A 24,447-nucleotide genomic window follows, 5' to 3' on the forward strand; every position below is an offset into this window, starting at 1 on the left:
CTTAGATTTCACCCTGAGTTTATTATCAGCAGTTGTTTAATTAGGAATATTTTCCTAAGATCAGTGAAATAGAAGATAGAGAATACTCATAAAGCAAACATGAACTCTGCTGTAAAGACTAGGATATGAACATATGGTAATGTTTTTTTCAACACTATATAAATTAGATTTTGAGAATTAATATTAATCACCATAAATAAAAGTCCAATGTACTTAGTTCTTACATTCACTTTGGTGTTTGAGCAAGTAAATATACCTTATGATAGAAACATTTCCTTTTAACACTCTTTGACAGGACTCTGACTTGAAGAAAACCGTGGATGAAAGTGCACGAATTCAGAGAGCATACAACCACTATTTTGATTTGATCATCGTAAACGACAATCTAGACAAAGCCTTTGAAAAACTACAAACTGCCATAGAGAAGCTGAGAATGGAGCCACAGTGGGTCCCAATCAGCTGGGTTTACTGATGATTCACTAAGGTTCAGAATGGAAATAAAACTTTTTAAAAGTGACTGCAACAAATAAGCCTTCTACTGAGAAAATACATGCACAGGTAGACAATATCTGCCAAGTTTAGGCATTTTTATTGTGTAGATTGAAATACCAGTACACTATTCTGAATTTTTATATAAAATGTGGTTGGGAAGGTGTACTAATATATAATTTATCTTAATTTTTCTAACTTTTTATGGATAATATTTCTATTCATACCACATAAAGAAATGCGTTGAAGCATTTTGTATATGTTTTGATTTAGTACCCTTGCCTTTTTCATCAAAGGAATTTTCAAATCCTTCATTCTCATATTGGTCTCCCATTTTCACTGTGATAATGAATACTTGAAATAGTTTTGTAAAGCTGTCCTTTGGTTCAGTATCAACTAGTGAAGGGTCAGTTACTCTTAGGAAAAAATTGTAGTTATTGGTCTTCTTTCCTAATACAAGTTCTTACAGAAGCAGGACTGTAACGTCAGTGCCATCCAAGGCTGACATTGAAAGTCTGCTCAACACTACATGGCTTCATTATTTCAAAGATAGATGGCTATCCATTCTAATTTAAACAAATATATTGGTTTCTTTTCCCTTCATTTCTATCTTGAGGGGAAAAGTGAAGAGCAATAGTTGGCACTCTCATTTGTTGCCATGACAAGCTGATGCTTGAGTGAATGTGTCCCCAGCAAGCAAGGCCATGCAGGCTGAGAGAGTGCCTTATCCTGTAACACGTAAACTGACACAAAGTTGATTTATTTTCACATGTAGAAATTTGACAAAAATGAGCCTACTGCTTTCAACGGGTTTTCATTAGGATACGGTCAGCAAATGTATTATGCCTCTGCAAATTTTTTTGATGCTTTAAAATGCCTCTAAGTTTGCAAGTGGGGGATTTGGTGAAAATCAGTGTGCTTTTTTTGAAGTGGGATGTGATTATTAGAATATTTGTTAAATCTGTTGTGTTTAGAACCAAATCCATTGAACAATTTATAAGATTTGCAAATAACTGTAAGCCGTTTCATCTATATGTAATATATACATTATATAATATGTACATTGTATGTATTATATAATATATATTAAAAAAGGTTTCATATATTGTTTTTACGTTTCTGTTAGGAAATGTACTTTTTTGTTTAATGATTAGGAAAACAAAACAGCTCCCCTCCTTTAGATGCGTTAACATACTCAGATTTTTAAGATTCATCTCCATTTGTATCTCCCTTTAGGATTCTTACATGGTATATATTCTTCCTCAAACATATTTAGAGATGTAGCTCATCATTAAACTAAGTTAGCCATGTTTTATATTGCTGCCAACTTTTCACAGGGACAGTATTCACACTTAAAAGGTTAGGTGCTTAAATATTAGTGGTCATCTTTGTCAGTGGTAGGCATTAGACACCTGGCTGTTGAATTTGTTTTCTTCTCAGCAAAGCTGTCACATGGAATGCCAGCCAGGAGCACTTAGAGGGAAGAGAAAATACATGGCAGTAAGCAGTATGCACACATTGCTTTAAATCTTTTTAACAATGAAACAACGCCCAAGTTGCTGTATGGTTAAGAGTGGAAATCTATAGGTATTTTTTTCTAGAATTTCATATCCAGAACACAAATTAATGTTCTTTGTCCTAGCATAGGACATCAGTGGCAAAATGGATCATACCCTTTTAATAACTTTGGTAACTTTTAAACGACGTATATTTACATCAGAATTCTGGCTTCTCAAAGCAACCTGAATCAAAGCACAGTGTCAAGGTAATATCTTATGACTTAATGTTTCAACACACTATAAATTTTAAGTTTCATTTTCATGTTCTCAGGAAATGTGCTGTCTTCTATGGTATGCCTTCATGCTGCTGCATGGAGCCTCTGTGAACAACTGTACGATCATCGTAACAGCACAAGTTTATCCACAAAAATATTTCAACTGTCTTGACATGATAGAGATGATTTTTACATCATATATATTTTTAGCTTTATCATCTAGCATAAAATGCATATTAGAAAATAGTCTATACTTAAAGGAATTATTTCTATTATAAATTGTATTCATGACTAATTAATACACACTTGATTCCCCATAATATAAAATGAAATAATGCTCTTTAGTTAATTTCAGTCAAGATGCCAGAGCTGAAGAGAATAAATTCAGAGAAGTTATTTCAGTCCAGATGCCAGAGCTGAAGAGAATAAATTCAGAGAAGTTCATTGTATCTCAATAGAGTCATTGAACTTGAAACTGAAGTCTCATCTGAGTCTGCAGGACCTGGCAGATCTCTGCTGGGGCAAGGAGTCCCAAGGGCCCCAGTAGTCTCCCAAGGCAACAAGAGTATAGTTGTAATCAAGGAAATGTGAATTTCTCTTGTGGGAAATATACAAAATAATGAGCTTTACCGAAGAGAAAATGGTTTAAAGTGATGCTGAACAACTGATAATAGTTAAACTACACATGCACCTGCATATACTTTTGGGAAACGTGCCAATACGTTAATGCACATGAGCATTCTTTGTAGACAGATGAATGTCCACATTCAGCATTCAGGGCATGACTATTTCCATACAACTAAATATTATGTATATATATATATATATATTTTATTTTCAAATGTACAAATACCCATAGAATTGATGTTCCTGGGTAAGCCATATAACACTGTAACTAGTGGAATATATGCGATGCATTGCAAGTAGAGTTTCACTTTTGTTCTAGCCATGCCTTGATTATGCATTCTCTATTTCTGTTTGATATTTGGATAATATCAATCCAATACATCAGGACTTTGTTTACTTTTATCAATTCTAACTATACAATTGCTGAACATAGCTTTTTAAAATAGAAATCATAAGCCCATGAATGACTACAGCAATAGTAGCCTGAATCTAGATTCTAGAATCTAGTAAATTTACTTATAGTAACTTATAAGGACAAGTTTTCTTTAAAAGAGCAAATTGATTAACACAAATTTAGAAAATAATGCAAATTAGCAATAAAATACAATAGGGTAGCATTATAGATTATGGCCAGATACTAACTGCTTTGACCATACTTTGTCAATGACAATAAAAGATGATCTTTGCTTTAACAATTCATTAAATTGCTACTTATTGTTAGGTAAAACAACAAGTGTCATAATCTAGTAATTGAGTTGATTTTCAAGATGGATAGCCATGGAGTTAGGTACAATTACTTTAAACTGGTAAATATTGAACATCAAGTTCTAAAAATTGGTCAAAATAGCGATCTACTTAACATTGTACTTTTATGACTTCTGAAACAACACTCCATTTTCCAGAAATCACAGGATAGGGAGCCAATAATTTTGTAGTAATGAATCTTTATACTAAATATGAAAAAAGAAATCCTGAACTTTTATGTACATATATAGGTCATTTTTTTAATGTCTCAGTCACCATATATATTACAATATATATACAGCCATATGTATAATATGTAAAACTTTCCCAAACTACATGAATAATAAAACTAAATGTGTTTACCCATGTAATTATAGCTAGTGTTCTTAAATGTTTACTCCCAAATTCTTAGACCTTCTGAAACTTTTTTTTTCATGTTGTTTTATAAGACTCTGGTTTTACCTTGAGGCAGATACTAATCTCCTTTTTGAAAAAAATGTATGATGAAATTCAGATCAGAAAATTATCACTATAACAATTTCCTTAAGGAAAAAGGACAGAGTTCTAAATGGCATTGTCTTGGGAAATACTTAAGCTTTCAAATGAATTTGTGATATGACTCAGATTTAGAGATTGGGGTAACTGCCCTCCTCTTCCAATGGATTTGCTGTGAAAATATCTGTGTAATAATATCTGCATTTTGAGTTTTGGGAGAAATTCAGTATTTTAAATAATGGCATTATTGTATATAGTACAAGTGAATATTCACAAACTTTCTTTTTTTTAATGTTTATTTATTTTTGAGAGAGAGAGAGCGCATGAGCGGGGGAAGAGCAGAGAGAGAGGGAGACACAGAATCCAAAGCAGGCTCCAGGCTCTGATCTCTCAGCACAGAGCCTGACACAGGCCTTGAACTCACAAACCGTGAGATCATGACCTGAGCCGAAGTCGGACGCTTAACTGACTGAGCCACCCAGGTGCCCCTATTATTCACAAACTTTTAAGAATACAACTAATAATTCAGTATATGAGTTTTTGAGTATACATTGCATATCTAAAGGAGATAACTCTTTAATTCTTTAAGGTAAGATGATTTTTAAATTTTTTGTTAGCTTCAAGTTTTATTCATTTTTAAATATTTCCCATCCATTATGTTACTTTTTTGTGTTCCTGGAATTATTTAGTGCACAGAATCAAAAATGAGTCTTTAACACAGTAAAAAGTGAAGGAACGATACCTCATTTCCAAGGTAAGAATTTTAAAGCATGGTTCTCTACCACTCCTGCAGTACATGGCAGTACTTTCTTTAAAATAATCTCTTTTGTTAAAAATAGAGATGGTGTACTTCTAGCTGAGATCCTAATTCTGATTCTTGACCACCTGACCTTTGATAAAATTTATATCTCCCTTTACTTTTAATATTCCACTAGTTAAATAAGGCTAGCTTAATATTTGTCTTCACCTTAAATTACAAGAAGCAATTTGTATCTCTGATATAGTAAATGCTAGATTGGGAAAGCAGCTAGGCTGCTTTATCCATTTATTTTATGTATTCACTTATAGTGAGGTTGTTTACCATTTAGTTTTTTTTAAAAGTGCATCTCTTTCAGAGGTTACATAATGAATGGTACATACCATTCAAGAATCTTACCTCCGGTTTTAAAACAGCTCTGAGGTTGTAGTTCCAGCCTTGGAAGAGGGCCTTTTCTGCTCTCAGTGGCGTTGGTCAGGAGAGTCATTTAGTTTAGAATGCCACCTCTAAGTCCAAACCTTTAGCGAATTCTTGCTGTTACTCACAAAATTTAAGCAATCCAGTACTCTCTTACATCCAACCACATTCTAATCTTTTCCCCCCTTAAAGCTGCCCTACCTTAATTCTTATGGCTGAAATTTATCACTGCAGCCCTATTGTTTAGCCCATAGTATTAAGTTTAAAAGGCCTCTGTTTATTTATAGGGAGAAATGTTTAGCTAGACCCACTTAGTGGACCTTGAATCCAATATGAAGATATCTTAGTTGCATTCTTTCTCGTAGCTTCGTGGCTGTTGGCTGATAATGCTGTGCTGTGATGAATGTGACTTGCCTCCACATGCCAGTCAGCCAGAAGTGACAGTTCCTTCCCTTTTTTCCCCTACTAGTTTTTACTGTTTTCTAATTTCTAGCACAAACTGAATGAACACAGCTACAGTTAATGTAAATGCCACTTAATACTTGGGAGAGCAGTTGACTCCATGCTTGTAAACCTGTCTTGAGTCCTACTGAATAGGTATTGTTGTTGCCACAAAGCAGAAGCTAAAAGGTCTGATCTTAAAAGTTGGACTGGATATTTTTGTTGTACTTTAGCCACAGCAAACTCTGGGGGCAGAAACATACAAATATGGTAGGCCATACCTGAAATTTAGCTTTCCTCCTATCAGTCAAGGTGGCCTGAGAGCTTGGAGGAAGTGGAAAAAAGCAGAGCACTCAAAACTCCTCAGCTATAAATTACCACTATTAAACCAGAAGTCATCACCAGTTAACATATGTGGGTTTTGTCTTATTCTGAAATAGGAGAGACGGGCAGTGGGACAAATAATGTTGCTTTGAAGACATAAAGCTTGTTCTGGTAAACGTGGTCCAAATGAGGAATGCCTTCATCTTTTCAGGTAGAACCAAATTTGAAGAATAGCTCATCTCATCTATAATTGAAATATAAGATAAATATTCCTTTTGGTTGTGTGTCCTCTTTGAAAAAGAACCACCAACTGCTGTTTCTTTGGTAATGTTGACTTTTAAGGAAGTGGGATCTAGGGTTTTGCTGGAGAAGAATGAGCACTAGGGTTCAGCAAAACAAGTGTAGTTTTCTGCATGTTGAGTTCTGTTAGAGCCCATGGTGAGTATTTGATGTGAAAACCTTGCTTTGGGGTCCCCCTCCCCATTTCAGTTTGGTATATCTCTATTTTGAACACAAATGCATGCTGTTTTTAACCTCTAGTCTTTGAAATGGTTGTAGAACTTTTTTTTTTTAACAGAAGACAAAATGCTTGTTAGCAACCTAAAAATAAAAGCTGAACAAGCTGCTTAAGTTTTCTAATGAAAAAGTTTAAAAATAAAATTTGATTGCTGCTGCTTTCCAAGTAATTGTATTATTCCTGTATAAAAGAAACATTACTGCTGTCCTTGTATAAATAAAATTTTCCTGCAGTACAATTAAGTATTGAGTTTTCAGAAACTGTCCCTATAAATTTTTTTTGCATATTTCCATATGCTGTCCAAACATGGGAGATTGTATATTCCAGGTAAACTATTTTTGTATATATAAAAATAAATATTTAATATTGCAAAGAATGCAGTGTTTCATTTATAGGTAGAATTAAGGTTTAGAGGTAATACAGAGGATATCAGATTAGCTTTGGTAATTTCTTTTAAATGCTAATAATCTTTGTAAAAAGCCTGTAATAACATTGTTTTTCTCACCAAAATAAATATATAAATTTTTCACCTGCTTCTCTTCTTTAACAAGGAAACCCTAACTGTTGTTTCCTCTGTCCCAGCCCAAGTGATTTGGTGGCTTTCAAAGGTGATGTACTCAAGGAAAAAGAAACTGCAGACACAGGGAAGATTAAAATATAGGATCATGAAAAGGCCTTTGTGCTTAGATAGTGTGAGATGCTAGGACCAGCCAAGCAAGAGAAGCCCCGGTGGGAAAGACAACGCCTGCTGGGGCACACAGCTCACTCCTGAGGCCTGCGGTGGAAAAGGGAGGTGGACCTGCCAGGCTGCCCAAGAGGTAGACGCATGACTGTGGGTGAGTGCATGAAGCCTGCTTCCAGAAAAGGTACTTTGCAACTCTTTCTCAAGCAAGTTTCTGGGATTCCCTACCTTGTACTTCAGAAACTGCTAGTCCAGTGTACTTCTCACTTCTATCGTTCATTCTTTCATCTTACGCTGCCAGTATTCTATCACTGCAGTAAAAATATTACCACAAATTTAGCAGCTTAAAACACAGACTTAGTTCTGTAGGATGGAAATCCAACATGGGTCTCGCCAAACTAAAATTGAGACGTTTCCCAGGGCCTGCCCTGGCTCTTACTGCTGGAGAGAGAATCTGCTTCCAGGCTTCTGTGGGTTGTTGGCAGACTTCAGTTCCATGGTGTTGTAGAACTCAGGTCCCCTCTTCCTTCCTGGCTGTCAGGTGGACTGCACTCTTGTTTTTGAATTGACCTCTCCTGTCCCAGAACTAGCAACAGCACTGAGTCCTTCTTATGCCACATCTTTCCTGCATTTTCTTTGGCCAAGTATCTCTCTGACTCTTCTGCCTTTTTTAAGGGCCCACCCAGATAATCTGTCCATCTCAAGGTCTGTAACCTGAAAAACACCTGTGAAGTCCCTTTTTGGCATGTAAGGTAACATGTTCACAGGTTCCAGGGATTATTACATTATGGACCCCTCTGAGGGACTGTTCCAGGGCCACACCACACTAGCTAATGTGTTTCTTTCTGCACCCACTTAGGAAAGAGGAGTGGTCATGGAAACATCTGAGTGAAGGTGGCTGGCCTCTTCAGAAGTATTACCCTATTTTCTGTTTTCTAGGTGATCTAGTCTACTGGAACTTGTTTCCAAATGTAGCTATTTTTAATAGTTCTTGATCTCAAGCAGTAAATAAAGGTACATTTACAGTTAATAATTATATGTAGTGATGAAGATTCCAGTTAGAAGAGCCGTTTGGAGGCCCAGCATTACTTTGTCCACAACATTACATTGGGGTCTGCTAAGGAATGGCAGTAACTGGGGGGTGGCTAGGAATACCTGTAGCAGTATAGGCACATCCTGGGATGGCATCTTTAGTTTTGTTGCTTTGGGGTGGTGTTAGTTGGTTCATTTCAACTTAGAGGCTCATGCATACAAAATTCTAACAGGAACAGAAGGGTAACTCCCCTAGCCTTGCCCCAACTTCTAACTCCTCTCTCTTCCCCCAAGGAGCCATTGTCAGGTTTCTTGTGGGCTTTTTTAATGTTTATTTTTGAGACAGTGGAAAGGCACAGTGCAAGTGGCGGAGGGACAGGCAGTGGGAGACAGAATCCGAAGCATGCTCTTGGCTCTGAGCCGTCAGCCCAGAGCCCAACGTGGGGCTTGAACTCACGAACCAGGAGATCATGACCTGAGCCGATGTCAGATGCTTAACTGACTGAGCCACTCAGGTGCCCCTTCTTGTGGACTCTTAAAGGAAGCTCCTGTTGCACTGTGGTACATGTGTATCTATTTTTTATACAAGTAGATTCTTCTTACACAATCTGTCCTCAGTTTGTTGTTTATAAAAGTTTATTTCAGAAAGCCAGAAAGGCAATGTATAGTGCCACAGCTGTAGCGCAACTATTTCCATTTCTGCAGATTCCTTTAAGGTGCTTTTTTTGTTGTTGCCACACAATGTGCAATTTTTTTTCTCATGCGTCCTAAGATTTAGTCTCATTTTTGACTGAAGCGATGAAAGGGTTGTTTGCTTCATCTCTTCCATTTTAACATTCAAATAGAGGACAAGGTTATTATATATATATATATATATATATTATATATATATATATATATATATATAATATATATATATATGCATGCTGAGTAACATGTTTCTCTTCAACAACTGTGACTTCTCATCCTCCCTGCTCCTAAAGTCAGACCTCTGGCAGGAGGTCCTAACTACTTTTTACTAAGGGAAAGAAGGGATTTCAGGTCCCCAGTGGATATTAGCAATGGAATCAGGGGCACTAGAGAGACATTCCATGCATTTTTATAGAAGAATGTCAAGACAGAATTAAAATATGTAGTATTTTACAAATTAAACATGCAGAATGCATAGGAAATCAGCATTGTTCTAGACCTAGAATTGGTATGTTAGTCAAAGCATGACAAAAATGAAATGCATATAGCTAGACCCCTAAGGAAGGGTGTCCTGCTATGAGATCATTTTAATTTTATTTAGCAGAGGAATATGTATACTATAGTGGTATTTACAGTTCATTTCCTCAATCAGCACATGTTCTATAGACTCACCTGTTTTTGTTTATGAAAGAAAGTGATAGATGGACCTATCTCGCTGTAGAAGAGGGTTCTAACTAAACACCAGCTTAGAGTTCTCAACCCTTTGGGTGCTGGAGTTACCTTAGACACTGGGCCTCTTGGTAGCTAAACTCAGTAGTATCTTAACAATTCTGAAAAATACCTAACTTTGATGGTCTTGTACTTCTAATTCACATGTGATGTTATTAATGTGCTCTGCGTAAAGCACAGAGCCCACTGAGGCTTATATAAAGAATTCGTGGGACTTTGTTGGGGTCCTCCTCGGTGACAACTTTTATGGATGACGGCAGTCTCTCCAGGTTCACGTTGACTGTGGCAAACAAACGCTGTGCAACGCCAAACCTTTCTAGATCCTTCAGAGGAGCCAAGATTGGGTTTTTAAGATCAGATACTCCATCAGCCGAGAGACCATGAAACTGAAATGACATGTTTAAGCAAATTCACTTAAAATGTTATAGAAAATCCACAGAGAAAAAATAAAGTTGTTTTTTACATTCCTCAAAAGGAGCACCCTTAAGATGTAACAAATAACAAGATTTATGTGACCCGGGCCCTGACCTTATGCCTGAGTTTTCCAATTTGCCTGCAGTTCTGACAGTCCTTCTTCTCTCTGAACTCTGTATCTTCTCCTAGATCCCTTAACTTCAGGAGATTAGGAAGTTCAGAATGTAACTTTCCCATACACACAGTATGTATTATTTTAATGATATTAGAATTTTCTATACAGCTGCTTGATCTCCTCAAAGGGATAAGTACCACAGTTTAGTTATGCTTCCTGCCTCAAGAACCTTTCTTTTGCTATTCCTTCTACCTGGGATACTCTTCCTCTAGAGTTCCACATAGACCTTTTCTTCTCCTCTCTCATGGTCCATTGAAATGCCACGTCAAAACAGCCTTTCCTGATCTCCCCTCCACCCCCATATGCCAACGACTGTTACCCTACTGTCTTTCTGAAGATAGTCACTGTTTAGTCTGTTTTCTAAAATCTAAGGTTTTTAGGAGACTGGTCTGTCACAGAAAATAGGGCCCTCAATGTGCTGAATGAGAGTTCACTTCAGCTGCTGCTCTAATTGCAAGTTCTCAGATTTTTACACAGGCATTGAAAACCAGATCCAATTCATGTAGAGAGTAAAATTTAAAATAAAAAATGAAGGGAATCCAAAAAATCTCCAGAAATGTCCTGAGCAATGATAACCTTACTAAAACTTGCCCCAGTGGCAGAAGTGCAGCACACATTTGATAAAAGTAATTACCACAGGCTTAACATCAGCTTTTGGTCAAGACCATCAACTCTCAGTTTGACTTCAGAGTGGACCAGGCTTGCTCTTTGAGCACCACATCCCAGTGATTTAAGAATGAGCTCTACTGGCACAGCCTCAAGACTGCCTACAGCAGGCTGTGTCTGGAGTCTAGTGGACAGGGGCTGAGCAGCATCCAGCTTCCTACTCTGAATATCTGCCGGGCCCATGGGCCCAGAGACCCTTCTAGGTATAAAAGATTACAGTCACCCAAAGGGTGGGGGCAGGCGCAGAATTAGCAGTCTCTAACTCACCTTCTTCCCAGTTTGGCAAACACATTAGTATGATGCTGTTCTTCCAAAAGCCCTTCTGAAAAAGGCTCTCAAAGTTACTCTGGCCACCAGATAAGATAGGAATACAGGTAGAATTTTCTACCCTGTTCTAAGTAAATCCCTGTAAGAAACACAATACCCAAATTCGTTCAGAAGGCAGGAGCCTCATTGTCTTTAGCGTTGCTGCAGTATCTAGGGCAGATTATGTGAAGATACCCAGGAAATTCTTCAAAAGGAAAATTCTTTGTCTATGTTGAACAGCTCCCAAAAACCACACAAATGACTCTGTGGGCTTTTGTGCCACTGTAGAACACCAGCCATTCTAGAACCCTAAATGTGGCTACCTTTAGACCAACAAAGCAGAACTTGGATGCAACAAAGATCAGATCTAACACAGACTACAAGGAAGATGACAATGAAGTATGAGTTTGTTGGGAAAGGGAATTAGCTAATGTGGCCTTGCAGTAATATACACACAATTCAGGAAGTATTTCCTGAATGCAGTAGATAATTTTGTAAATCTTAGGACCCTGGGAAATGCTAAGTGCAAAGTTACTGCTATGCTCATCATTACGGACAAATAGATGATACTGTTTTCATAACTACACCACCAGCCTTTACCCTTAGCTAACCCCAGAACAAACATGCTGGCACGTTTTCAAGTAGTTCAGAATTGTGGTCACAGTACAAGAACCAGAATTCCTCTACCAGTGGGTAGAAACTGCTTTCAGTTGTGAATGGGCTGTAAACTGTTCCTTGGAAAAATGCCCTTGTTCAGATGTCTTTGCTATTCAGAGAAGTACCCAAGGCACTAAGCATGGTGCTCAAAGTTCTCAGACTAGATGGATAACAAATTTCAGGGTCCTGTCCAGGCACTTAATCTCAATACCTCCTTCCCAGATCTGGGAGCAGAGCTCTGAGCTTTGGATTTTTTAGCCTACAAAGCATGTTCGTTTTGACTCTTTGTAAGTAACCAGACCTTAAAATAATCTAGCCTGGTATGCTCTTGTTCTCTGCCCCAGGCTGAGCAACACCTGCCCCATTCAAGTGACCTCTGGGCAGTGTATTGATGGTTCCTTCTATTAAAAAGGTAAGGCTTAATCTTGACTCTCCAGGGCTAAGGTCATCACTACCTAACTCTGAGACCAGTCGCCTCTTAAATACCTTCCTGGTGAATTTGAGGCAGAGCTGTATCAAACTGGCCTAACCATAACCCTGCCAAATGGTGTCAGGTTCCTTCCCTGCAATGTTGCAACCAAACCTTGACCGAAATTCTCCAAACACTGGGAAAAACATGGGATTTGGAATCTAATGGCAAAGTTGAGAGTCCTACCCTGCTAACAAGTTCTTTGTACAAATCCTTTTCCTCTCGATCTCAGCCTTCCCATAGGGTAGGGTGTGTGGTGTGATGTGGACAGTGTGATACAAAAAAAAAAAAAAAAAGTGGAGTTAATAACATCTGTTTAAGCTATCTTGAAGGGCTGTTATGGATGAGAAATCCTAAAGGTGTTTTATCAGTTGTCGGGTGCCCATCCCCAGGTCTCATCTGAGAGGTTTCTTACTTACCAAGTGACGCAGCGCAGGAATAATCTGGAGTTTACAGCAAGCACCCAGCAGAACCGCTGCATTGTCTGGCATTTCTGCAGGAGACAAACATCAGTCACTGTCCAAAAAACCCATGGGAACAGGCCAGCCCCTGAATTGTACCTAATTTATACTTTAGTGCTCTCCCATCAGCCAGGCAGAGAACATGCTCAGTCTCAGTAATTACTGAAAAAATGAAAGGTGCTAAAGAGGCAGCAAAGGCCTTTTAGATGGGAACCAGGTAACCAGCTCTGTGTTCACTAGAGGATAGTCCTTGACATTCAATTTGCCAATCAGGAAAAACTGTACAGACTCAAGAAAAAGCAAATTTATGTAGAAAAGTAGAACCTACCTTTTCTTAAAGACAGCAAAGGTGAAGAAGGAAGCTTGTGCCCCTCCCAAAGCCAAAGCAAAGGCTTTGAAGGCCAAGAAAAGGGTGCTGAAAAGCATCCAATTTCACACACACACACACAAAATCTACGTCACCTACCTTCCAACAGGCCAAGACACTGTGTCTCCAGAGGCAGCCCAAATACCCTCAAAAGAGTGCCCCCCCCACCAGGAGAAACCTGCTTGACCACTATGCCATCATCAAGTTCCCCCTAATTTTGAGTCAGCCATGAAGGAAACAGAAGAGAATAACACACTCGTGTTCATTATGGAGGTCAAAGCCAACAAGCACCAGATAAAACAGGCTGTGAAGCAGCTGTATGACATTGATGTGGCCAAGATCAACACCTCCATCAGGCCCAATGGAGAGAAGGCAGCATATGTTCAACTGGCTCCTCACTATGATGCTTTGACTATTGCCAATGAAATTGAGATCATCTGAACAGAGTCCAGCTGGCTAAATCTAAATTTTTTCACCAAAAAAAAAAAAAAAAAAAAAAAGTAGAACCAAAGATTTGGTGATAAGAGCTGTGTTTGAGCTCTGCTACATATTTAGGGTAGGACTTTGGGTATACCTCTCTGAGCATGTTTCCTCATTTGACCATAGTTTTGTTTCTGCATATGCCAGAGAACCAAGTAAACTATGAAGGGTTCCTTCCACTCAGGTCACTAGTCATTTTGGGGAGAAAAATGCAACATGGCTGGATAAAGGGGTGGCACTGCAGAGCCCCCCCCCTCCCCCCCCCCCGCCCCACACTAGCTTGACACAAGGGGCACCAATGGCACAATGAGTTGGTGCAGGGCTGTGATGAGGCTGAGGGCTACACTGGAACCCTGCCAAGTCCCAGGAAAAGGAAATCCACATCAATGTTATTCAAAATGGATTTTAAATACCAACCAGGATAAAAACAGACGCAGTTCTAAGAGAACCCAAATCCCTCAGGCTATAACCTTTGAACTGGAAAGGCAAAGAGAGAAATGAGTCACCTGTTGCATCATCTGGTCCAGGGACCACTCATGAACTCCCTCCATTTCCTGTATTCATTAGCAGCCTTATTTATAAATAGCAACATGTCACCAAGGCTGTGGCCCAGCAGAGTACAATGAAATATAGCTCATTTCTAAGACAGAAATGCTGCTAGGAAGATAAGGCAGTTCTCCCTCTTGAGAATCCCCTAAAATTTCATTTAAATGTTGTGTGTCCATTTGCCCACAGAGAGGGTCCACAGTCCATGAATTATCAAGCAGGCCCTTATCCCAAATCAGGAAGATGCAGCTGGTAAATATATGACCCCAGGAGGAAAGGTCACAGGACCAGGAAGGGCAGTGACAAAGTCACCTGGAACATGATCATGTCCTGGCCGAGCCACTGTCATACTTCATCTCCCGTGTTTATGCTTCCATTCCCTCACTTTTCTGGCTCCTGAGTCCCATGTAGTCATCATCCACTCCCCCTGATTCTTAGAAATACTTTAGTTCCAGGTTAGGAGGATAGTCATTCATTATTTTGAGCAATGGTGGTAAGGAGAGAAGGAGGAAATAACAGCATCTGCTTTACAAAGCATACCAACTAATTTTACTACTTTAACTTCCCTGTGGGTGCAGACGATTATCTTCCCCTATCTCAGCACCTAGCAGTGCCTACAACACATAAGAGGCCTCTTCAGTATTTCTTGAGTTGAAATGATTTATTTTGACTGCTCTTCCGTATTCTGACTCTTTACATATGAGACCTGAGGAGTTCACACTTAAGGTCACAAAGTGGTTGAGGAAGAGTTCCAGACACAGGCAAGATGCTGGATAAGTTAAGCATGAAGAGACTGGTTCAAGGTGCAATGTAGGAAGATCCTGAACCCACCTCTTCCTGTGGATGCCCCAAATCTCCAGCTACATATGGAACAATATCCTCTGAAAAAAAAAAAACCCGCAACCACCAGAGCAACTCCTACACATCTGGCAAGCAAGGAACATCCCACATTGAAGCAGGTAAGAAAAGCTGAGCCATAAAGTCACCATAAACCCCACCTTTGGCACAGTGACCCACAATTGGAAGAGAACTTAAAAGCTTCTCTATGAAGAGCAAAAAGTTTGAACCCTACATTTTTAAGACAGGCACTGCAGGGACCAGCTCCTTACACCTCTAGCTTTGAAAGCCAATGGGGCTCATGTCCTTGAGACCCACAAGGCTATAGCAAACTGAGAAATTGTTCATCAAAGCCTTGCACATGGACTTACCCACACCAAGGCAGCCCTTTGACAGGTGTCCAGACTTTCTGTGCAACAGGCTTGTTATCTGAAAGCAGCAATCTGGGGGTGCCTATGTGGCTCAGTCAGCTAAGCATCCAACTTCAGCTCAGGTCATGATCTCACAGTTTATGGGTTTGAGCCCCACATCCAGACTCAGAACTTGAGGCCTGTTTTGGATTCTGTGTTTCCCTCTCTCTATGCCACTCCCTGCTCACACTGTCGTTCAAAAACAAACATTAAAAAGAAACAAGCAATCTAAAGGGCAGACACCTCAAACAGAGGAGAGGCCTGCTGGAGTACACTGTAAGGATAGATAGCTGCCAGTGCTTACCATCTTTGCATCCTTCCTCTACCACACTCCAGAGCACCAGTATCGCCTGGAGGGGAGCCATTGCACAGGTCTGATGCTCTAGTTTTTATGGCTGCCAGCCAGAGAATACCTCTTGATCACCTGGCTCTGGTGGTGAGCAGGCTTGAGATCCTGGGCCCCATGGGACAGTAACAAATGGAGAGAGTTCTTAGCTGCCTACTACCCCCAGTTTTCCCATGACAGGCCTCCTTGAAGAAGAAGGGGAAGATGGCAGCTGAGTAGGAGGAACCTAGGCTTGCTGCATCCCACAAAAACAACTAGACAACTATCATATCATGCTAAGGACGCCAGAAATCGATCTGAAGACTGGCAGCATAAACTCCACAACTAAAGGTAGAGAAGAGGCCACATCAAGAAGATAGAGTCCAGAGTTGTGGCTTGAGAGAGAAATGGATCGTTGGCAACCGCAGAATGGAGGGAACAGTGGTCACAGAGAAGGGTGAAACACAGGGGAGCACACAGAAAAAATGAATCCCCACAGCAATTGGCTTGGAAAGCAAAAGGGCACTTATTTCCTGAGTTCTTGCAACCAGTGGTGCTTAAAGCCCTGATTTTTAAAGGACATCACCTGCCTTCTCTTCAAGAGCAGCCCCAAATAGCCCGCAGACATACAGCATGAAATAGCAATCTGAAGAGTGTCTTGGGGCACACACTGGGGAGGTTAGTTGCTCATCTGAGAGCATGTTCTAGAGAGACAGTGTTCATGGAGAGACCCCTCTGAGAACATAGAAACTGGCAAATGCCTTCCCCTACCCCTTTCATTAACATAAAAGCAGAGTCACCTCTAGTAACCAGGGCAAGGGGCACCTGGCTGGCTCAGTCGGTTGAGAATCCAACTTCGGCCCAGGTCATTATCTTGTGGTTTATGAGTTCCAGCTCTGCATTGGGCTCTGTCTGTACTGACAGCTCAGAGCCTAGAGGCTGCTTTGGATTTTGTGTCTCCCTTTCTTTCTGCCCAGCTTGCATTCTGTCTCTCTCTCTCACACAAATAAATAAAAACATGTAAAAAAATGTTAAAGTTCTAAAAAGTGCAATGCCAACACTTGGTACTTAATTATACCTAGCTTCATGCTCTGCAAGAACCACACTTTCCAGCCATGCTTGCCTCATTCCCAGCACAGCAGGCCCCCCCCCTTCAGAAGAGGGCCCCAAACTCCTGACAACACTGCATCTCCTGACTTACACGTTTTGTGAGGCCTGTGTTCCAGTGGCAGCAGCAATAGATCTCATTAACAAGCAGACCAGAGCACACCTAGTTAAACACACCAACTCAGGCCAGGGACCAAACTCTGTCCACAACAGACAAAGAGAGCCTCTGCAGACTCGTCTGAAGGATAAAGTAGCCAGGACACATTAGAAACACTCCTGGAATCACCAGGCCTTGGGGAACGGGCCATTACACTGCAGAGCACTACAGGATCTCTTCTTCATAAAGCCCTTACCTAAGGGTAAGAACAGAAGATGTAGCTAACTTTCCTAACAACGAAACAGGCACAGAGACTTAGACAAAATAAGAAGACATTTTGTCCCAAATGAAAAGACAAGGCTATCTCAGAAGTTCTAAGAAAAACAGATATAGTACCATGCCTGGTAAAGAATTTAAAGCTGTGATCCTAAGGATTCTCATAGGACTTGAGAAAAGAGTGGAGAACACTAGGGAGACCATTAACCCAGAGATAAGGAATAACATAGCAGAGATAAAGGGCTCAATAAACAAAATGAGAAACACTCTTGATGGAATGAGTATCAGGCTGGAAAAAACACAGGAATCAATTAATGATAGAAAAGACAGTAATGGAAAGAAATCAAGCTGAACAAAAGAGAAAAAATAATTATGCAAAACAAGAATAGACTCAGGAAACTCAGTGACTCCATCAAATGTAATGACATTCACATTATAGGAGTTCCAGAAGAAGCAGAGAGAGAAAAGGAGCCAGAAAATTTATTTGAAGAAATAATAGCTGAAAATTACCCTGATCCAGGGAAGGAAACAGATATCCAGATTCAGGAGGCACAGAGAACCTCCAACTAAATCAGCAAAAGCAGATGCACACCAAGACATACTGTAATTAAAATGGCAAAATATAGTGATAATGAAAAAATATTAAAAGACGGGCACCTGGGTGGCTCAGTCATTTAAGCATCCAACTCTTGATTTCAGCTCAAGTCATGATCTGAGGGTTGTGAGAGCAAGCCCAGTATTGGGTTCTGCACTGGGCATGGAGCCCATTTAAGATTCTCTCTCCCTCCCTCTGCCCCTTCCCCACTTGTTTGCTTGCACTCTCTCAAACAAATAAATAGGTAAATAAAAATTTAAGAATAAAAGCAGCAAGACAAAGTAACCAGTTACATACAAAAGAAAACACCATAAGGCTATCTGGATTTTTCAGCAGAAACTTTCCAAGCCAGAAGGGAGTGGCAGGATATATTCAAAGTGCTGAGTGGGAAAAATCAGCAGCCAAGAACACTGTCCAGCAAGGCTATCATTAGAATAGAAGAGAGATAAAGATTTTCCCAGATAAGCAAAAACTAAAGGAGTTCATGGCCATTAAACCAGCCCTGCAAGAAATACTAAAGGGGACTCTGACTAGAAAGGAAAGATAAAAAATGACAGTATGAAGGTCAAAAACACAAAAGCAATAAAAATGAGTATTTCTGTGAAAAACCAGTCAAGGAACTCACAAAAAAGACATAAAATATGACACCATGTACTTAAAACATGGAGAAAGAAGGAGTAATGAGTGGGTTCAAACATAAGTAACCAACTTACATGCAGAAGATGTTATGCTATGTTATGTTCTGCTACATGCAGAAGATGTTATGTACACACCTAATGGTAACCACAAACCAAAAGCACTAGTAAAGAGGCAAAGAATAAAGAGATAGAAATGCAAATATATCACTAAAGAAAACCAGTAAACCATGAAAGCAAGAAAGGATCAGAGAAAATGTTCAGAAACAACCACGAAACAAATAATAAAATGGCAACAAATACATATCAATAATATCTTGGAATATAAATGGACTAAATGCTCCAATCAAAAGATAGAGAGTTACAGAGTAGATTAAAAAATAAGACCCATCTATATGCTGCCAACAAGAGACTTATTTTTTTAAAAAAATTTTTTTAGTATTTTTTTTTTGAGAGAGAAAGAGAGACAGAGTGGAAGCAGGGGAGGGGCAAAGAGAGAGGGAGACACAGAATCTGACACAGGCTCTAGGCTCTGAGCTGTCAGCACACAGCCCGACGCGGGACTCAAACTTGGGAACGATGAGATCTTGACCTGAGCTTAAGTCAGCAGATGCTTAACCGACTGAGCCACCCAGGCACCCCAACAAGAGACTTATTTTAGACCTAAAGACACCTTCAGATTGAAAGTGAGGGGATAGAGACACATTTATCATGCAAAAGGATGTCAGAAGAAAGTTGGTGTAGCAATACTTATATTGGACAAAATAGACTTTAAAACAAGACTGTAACAAGAGACAAAGAAGGACACTATATAATAATAAAGAGGCCATCATCCAGCAAGAAGACATAAAAATTGAAATATTTATGCATCCAACATGGGAGCACCCAAATACATAAAGGAGTTAATAAGAAACATAAAGGAAATAACTAATCTATAATAATACAGTAACAGTAGGGGACTTTAACATCCCACTTACATCAATGGACAGATTATCTAAACAGAAAATCAGCAAGAAGATGGCTTTGAGCGACACACTGGACCAGATGGATTTGACAGCTATATTCAGAACATTCCTTCCTAAAACAGCATAATACACATTCTTTTCAAGTGCACAAGGAACGTTCTCCAGAACAGACCGCATATTAGACCACAAACAAGCCTCAACAAACTTAAAAAGATCAATATCATACCATGCAGCTTTTCTGACTACAACATTACGAAACTAGAAGTCAACCACAAGAAAAAATCCGGAAATACCACAAATACATGGAGGTTAAATAACATGCTACTAAACAATAAATGAGTCAACCAGGAAATTAAAGACAAAATTAAAAATTACATGGAAACAAATGAAAATGAAAACATGATGGTCCAAAACCTTTGGGATGCAGCAAAAGCAGTCATAAGAGGAAAGTGTATAGCAATATAGGCCTGCCCCAACAGCAAAAATGTCAAATACACAATCTAATCTTATACCTAAAGGAGCTAGAAAAAGAACAAACAAAACCTAAAACCAGCAGAGGGAAGGAAATAATAAAGACTAGAACAGAAGTAAATGATATAGAAACTAAGACAACAATGGAAAATCAATGAAACCAGGAGCTGGTTCTTTGGGGGGGGGGGGGGACAAAAAAACTGATAAACCTCTAGCTGGACATATCAAGAAAAAAAGAGAAAGGACCCAAATAAAGTCACAAATGAGAGATTAAAAATAACAAACACCACAGAAATACAACTATATGAGAGTAGTATAAAAAACTATATGTCAAAAAACTGGATAACCTAGAAGAAATGGATAAATTCCTAGAAACATATAACCTACCAAAACAGGAAAAAAAAATAGAAAATTTGAATAGATTACCAGCAAAGAAATTGAATCAGTAATCAAACAACTCCCAAGAAACCAAAGTCCAGGACCAGATGGTTCCACAGGCAAATTCTACCAAACATTTAAAGAAGAGTTAATAACTATGCTTCTCAAACTATTCCAAAAGTTAAAAAGGAAGGAAAAAAGTTCCAAATTCATTCTATGAGAGTAGTGTTATCCTGATAGCAAAACCAGATGAAAACACCAAAAAAAAAACAAAACAAACAAACAAAAAAACAGTATAGGCCATTATCTCTGATGAACATGGATTCTAAAATCCTCAAGAAAATACTAGCAAACTGAACCCAAACCCAATACATTTAAAAAATCATTCACCATGACCAAATGCAATTTATTCCTGGGCTGCAAGGTTGATTCAATATTCACAAATCAATGTGATACATCACACCAATAAGAGGAAGGATAAGTTGGTTAAGGATCTGACTTCAGCTCAGGTCATGATCTCATGATTCATGAGTTCAAGCTTTGTGTCGGGCTGTATGCTGACAGTTCAGAGCCTGGAGCCTGCTTCAGATTCTGTGTCTCCCTCTCTCTCTGCCCCTCTCCCTGTTTCTCAAAAAAAAAAAAAATTTTAATAAGAGAAAAGCTAAGAACCAAATGATCACTTCAATAGACACTGAAAAAGCATTTGACAAAGTACAACATCTATTCATCGTAATAACCCTCAACAAAGTAGGTTTAGAGGGAACTTATCTCAACATAATAAAAGCCATTTATGAAAAACCCACAGCTAACATCATCTTCAATGGGGACAAACTGAGAGTTTTCCCCTAAGGTCAGGAACAAGATAAGGATGTGTACTCTCACCACTTATTCAACATAATAGTACTAAAAGCCCTAGCCACATCAATCAGACAACAATAAAAAAGGCATTCAAACTGGTGAGGAAGAAGTCAAACTTTCACTCTTTGCAAATGACATTATACTATGTATAGAAAACCCAGAAAACTCCCATCAAAAAACTAGAACTGATAGGGGCATCTGGGTGGCTCAGTCGGTTGAGCATCCAAAACAACTGACAGCAGTTGTTCTGACAACTTGTTTTCAGAAACAGCAAGTAAATCTCAGGTTACGTGTCAACTCCCCGTGGCTGCCTATGTGCAAGGCTGCAGAGAATTTGAAACTTTGTCCAGGTTTCAAGGAGAAGGGGACTGTGATGCATTCACCACTTCAGCCATATACTGCATATTTCACATCACTGAACTAGGCTATTGATAGAAATATTTCAATAAGTAATAGGGTGTGTGAAAAAAGAAAAGGCCCTTCACAAACTGGAAAACTCTGGCCCGTAGATTAGCCCCTAATAGAATGGCTATATCGAAAGACTCGAGTACACTGATGTTAACATCAGGGAGGAAGGGTCTCTAGCAGTGTTCCACAGGCCTCTATTTTATGTCCTGTCCTAGTTAAAACATGTATCCATGACTTCGAACACAGCATATATTCATAGCATATATACGTAACATATATTCGTTGGCACGTAGAGCTAGCAAGAGGGATCCTGTCTGATTAATTTTTTAAAACCTGACAATCTCCTTGGCCTCTGTTTGTCTGTGGTGCTGGGGAGCAGCCATGAATGCATCAGGAAGTCAACACCTCGACTAATATCATCATGAAGGGAAGTTGTGGGGACAGAGATCCTAGGCTGCTGTGCCAGGTCTTGCCTTTCCAAGAAGGAACTGGAAGCCCAGCCTCCTTACATAGGATGACTACCTTCTGATACCCAAGACCCTCTGGCATGGTGAATCCTGGATGGGAGTGATAGAGGAGTGGCAGGGCAGGGTCCACTGCTAGATAACCACTGTACCACTGTGCTCCAGAAGGGCCATCCCAGGACCATCGTGGAAGCTGTGTTGCTGCTGGGCCCAGCATCCTAGTGCATTGGGATACTCTCTACAGTCTCCCTGCCCAAATGTACACAAGGTGGCCAATAAGTCTGCAATGAGGGTCAGAAGTACCAAAACACTGGAGGAAAAAGCAGTAGGCAGATGGAAGCCATTCCATGCAGCAGTGTCAGGGCTCAAGTATGAATCACAGGCTGTGTTTGAGAAGATGCCTTCCTGTGTCGCTGAGGGTATGTGCCTGCAGACAGCCCTCCTTGGAAGAGAAAAGAGAGAGTAGAGGAAGCTGGCATCACACTCAAGTCCGTGACTTTTCATGGCAATGATATAAGTTTCCTCAGCCTTTCACTTACCCTCCCTGTACTGCTGAAAGGGAAGTAACCATATTTACCACATCTTCCACAACAATAAGCAAAGCAAATTCAAAGCCACAACAGCACTTCTTTCTCTCTTTCCATACCTGCTAGTGCACTGACCAAGAAGTAGGCTGTAGAAAAGAGTTCCTGGTTGCTGATTGCATCCTCTGGGCCTGGACACTTGCCCTGCATTCTGTACCCCACCAGACACAGGAAAGCCATGAGGTCCTGCTGCTGTGGGGGCGTCAGCTTCCCCAGTATTGCCATTGGGAGTGACAGGCCACTTAATATGTCCTCACACTGCATAAGGAAGAGAAAAGAGATGGATGTAGTAAAGCCAGAGGCCAAGCTGAGCCTCTGCCCCATGACATGCACCCCCTTGCCCTTCCACCATCTCCCAAGTAAAGCAAAACCCTAATTCCTTTCTGTTTTTAAATCACTAATCCGCCAGGTTAGATTTCCTCATAAGAAGAGTAAACAGCCTTGCCCAGGTACTATTCTTTCACAGCAAGGGTAAAACGGATACAGGAAAGCCTTCCAGGACAGGGCAGGGTCTGTCCGGTCGTACCAGAGATCAGGAACAAGTGACTACATGCAGCACTGAGGGGAACATAAAAACATTATCCCATCATGTTATCCAGCTTTAAACTTGGCACAGCAGCCCCCAACCACATTCCCAGCTAGACGCAGGGCAGCCCCATTCATGAGCATTGGACCTGCTGGAAGGCGGGTGGCCCTGCCAGTAAGGAGTGAGCTCTCCTCCATCATCACCTTCACATCAGATGCATTCGTAGAAGAGCCCACTGGCCCCCACTACCTGGGAAGCTTCTTTCTCCTGCACTTGACAGGACACCTGATCTTCTTTCCAAATGTACTACTGGTCTGATATTTCCCTCTTGGAGCTATTCTAGGAAGTATAAGTCAGGGGGCTTTTTGAAACATGTGTGTTCTCCCTGGGGCTAGTACACCCACCTCTGAGCTGCACATCACCCAGAACACCCAGATGTCTTGGACTGTTAGACTCTCTCTACAATTATAGGGTCCCCCACCGGTGGCCAAGCTCTTTTGGTACAGTCCAATTTCAAGAGTGGAAAATAACATGAATGCTCTTCTGGAAATCATAAAAGCATTGAATCAGAAAATCAGAGTTCAAAATCTCTGAATAATAGAAAAAAGAAAAGAAAAACCTATCATATAAATCATCTGCTCTAGCCCCCTTAAGGAAGGAGAGTACAAAGTCTGGCAGGTTGCCAGGTGGTGTGTCCTTTACCATTTGTACAACTAATAGTTAAGGAACTCAACCAGAAAATCCTGCTGCTACAAACCAAAAAAATACAAAGGCCTGCTTTTCAATCTATTCTAAATAGAATAAATTGACCTATTGGACTCTGCCACACAGCCCCCTTGTAGTGGGGCTGAATAGAGGCCCCCAAAATATATGTTCACCTGGAAGTTTAGAGTTTGACCTTATTTGGAATTAGAGTCTTTGCAGATATAATTAAGGATCTCAAGATGAGATGCTCCTAGGCTGGAATGGGTCCTACATCCAATGGTGACCATCCAATGGTCCTTTAAGAGACAGAAAAGGAGAAGACATCAACACAGAAGACAGGGGCATAGGAAGACAGAGTAGAGACTGTAAGAGTGTGGCCACAAGCCAAGGAGCATCAGGAGCCACAAGAAGCTGGAAGAGGCAAGGAAGCATCCTCCCCTAGAGCCTGTGGGGGAAGCATGGCCCTGCTGACTTCTCAGCTTCAGACTTCGGGCCTCCAGAACTGTAAGAGAATTTGTAGTAATTTGCTATGACAGCCCGAGGGAAC

General features: G+C 40.1%; 2 protein-coding genes across 4 annotated transcripts in view; one reads left to right on the top strand and one right to left on the bottom strand.

The window, feature by feature from the left end:
• The window catches only part of PALS2 (protein associated with LIN7 2, MAGUK p55 family member), a 67,353-nt gene extending 60,239 nt beyond the window's left edge, over positions 1-7,114 (top strand). For both annotated transcript variants that reach the window (XM_053896635.1, XM_019443621.2), the window contains one exon: positions 296-7,114. In XM_053896635.1, coding sequence (XP_053752610.1) covers positions 296-472 — 177 coding nt within the window. In that variant the 3' untranslated portion in view covers positions 473-7,114. The remainder of the gene's footprint in view (positions 1-295) is intronic.
• A 2,098-nt stretch (positions 7,115-9,212) lies between these two features.
• The window catches only part of GSDME (gasdermin E), a 64,141-nt gene continuing 48,906 nt past the window's right edge, over positions 9,213-24,447 (bottom strand). For both annotated transcript variants that reach the window (XM_019443624.2, XM_019443623.2), the window contains 3 exons: positions 22,732-22,927; positions 12,825-12,898; positions 9,213-10,104 (listed from right to left, as the gene is read on the bottom strand). In XM_019443624.2, the coding sequence (XP_019299169.2) occupies positions 9,874-10,104; positions 12,825-12,898; positions 22,732-22,927 (501 nt within the window). In that variant the 3' untranslated portion in view covers positions 9,213-9,873. The remainder of the gene's footprint in view (positions 10,105-12,824; positions 12,899-22,731; positions 22,928-24,447) is intronic.

Source organism: Panthera pardus, unplaced genomic scaffold (genome assembly GCF_024362965.1).
Source record: "Panthera pardus isolate Hobbes unplaced genomic scaffold, ASM2436296v1 HiC_scaffold_8, whole genome shotgun sequence".
NCBI lineage: Eukaryota > Metazoa > Chordata > Mammalia > Carnivora > Felidae > Panthera > Panthera pardus.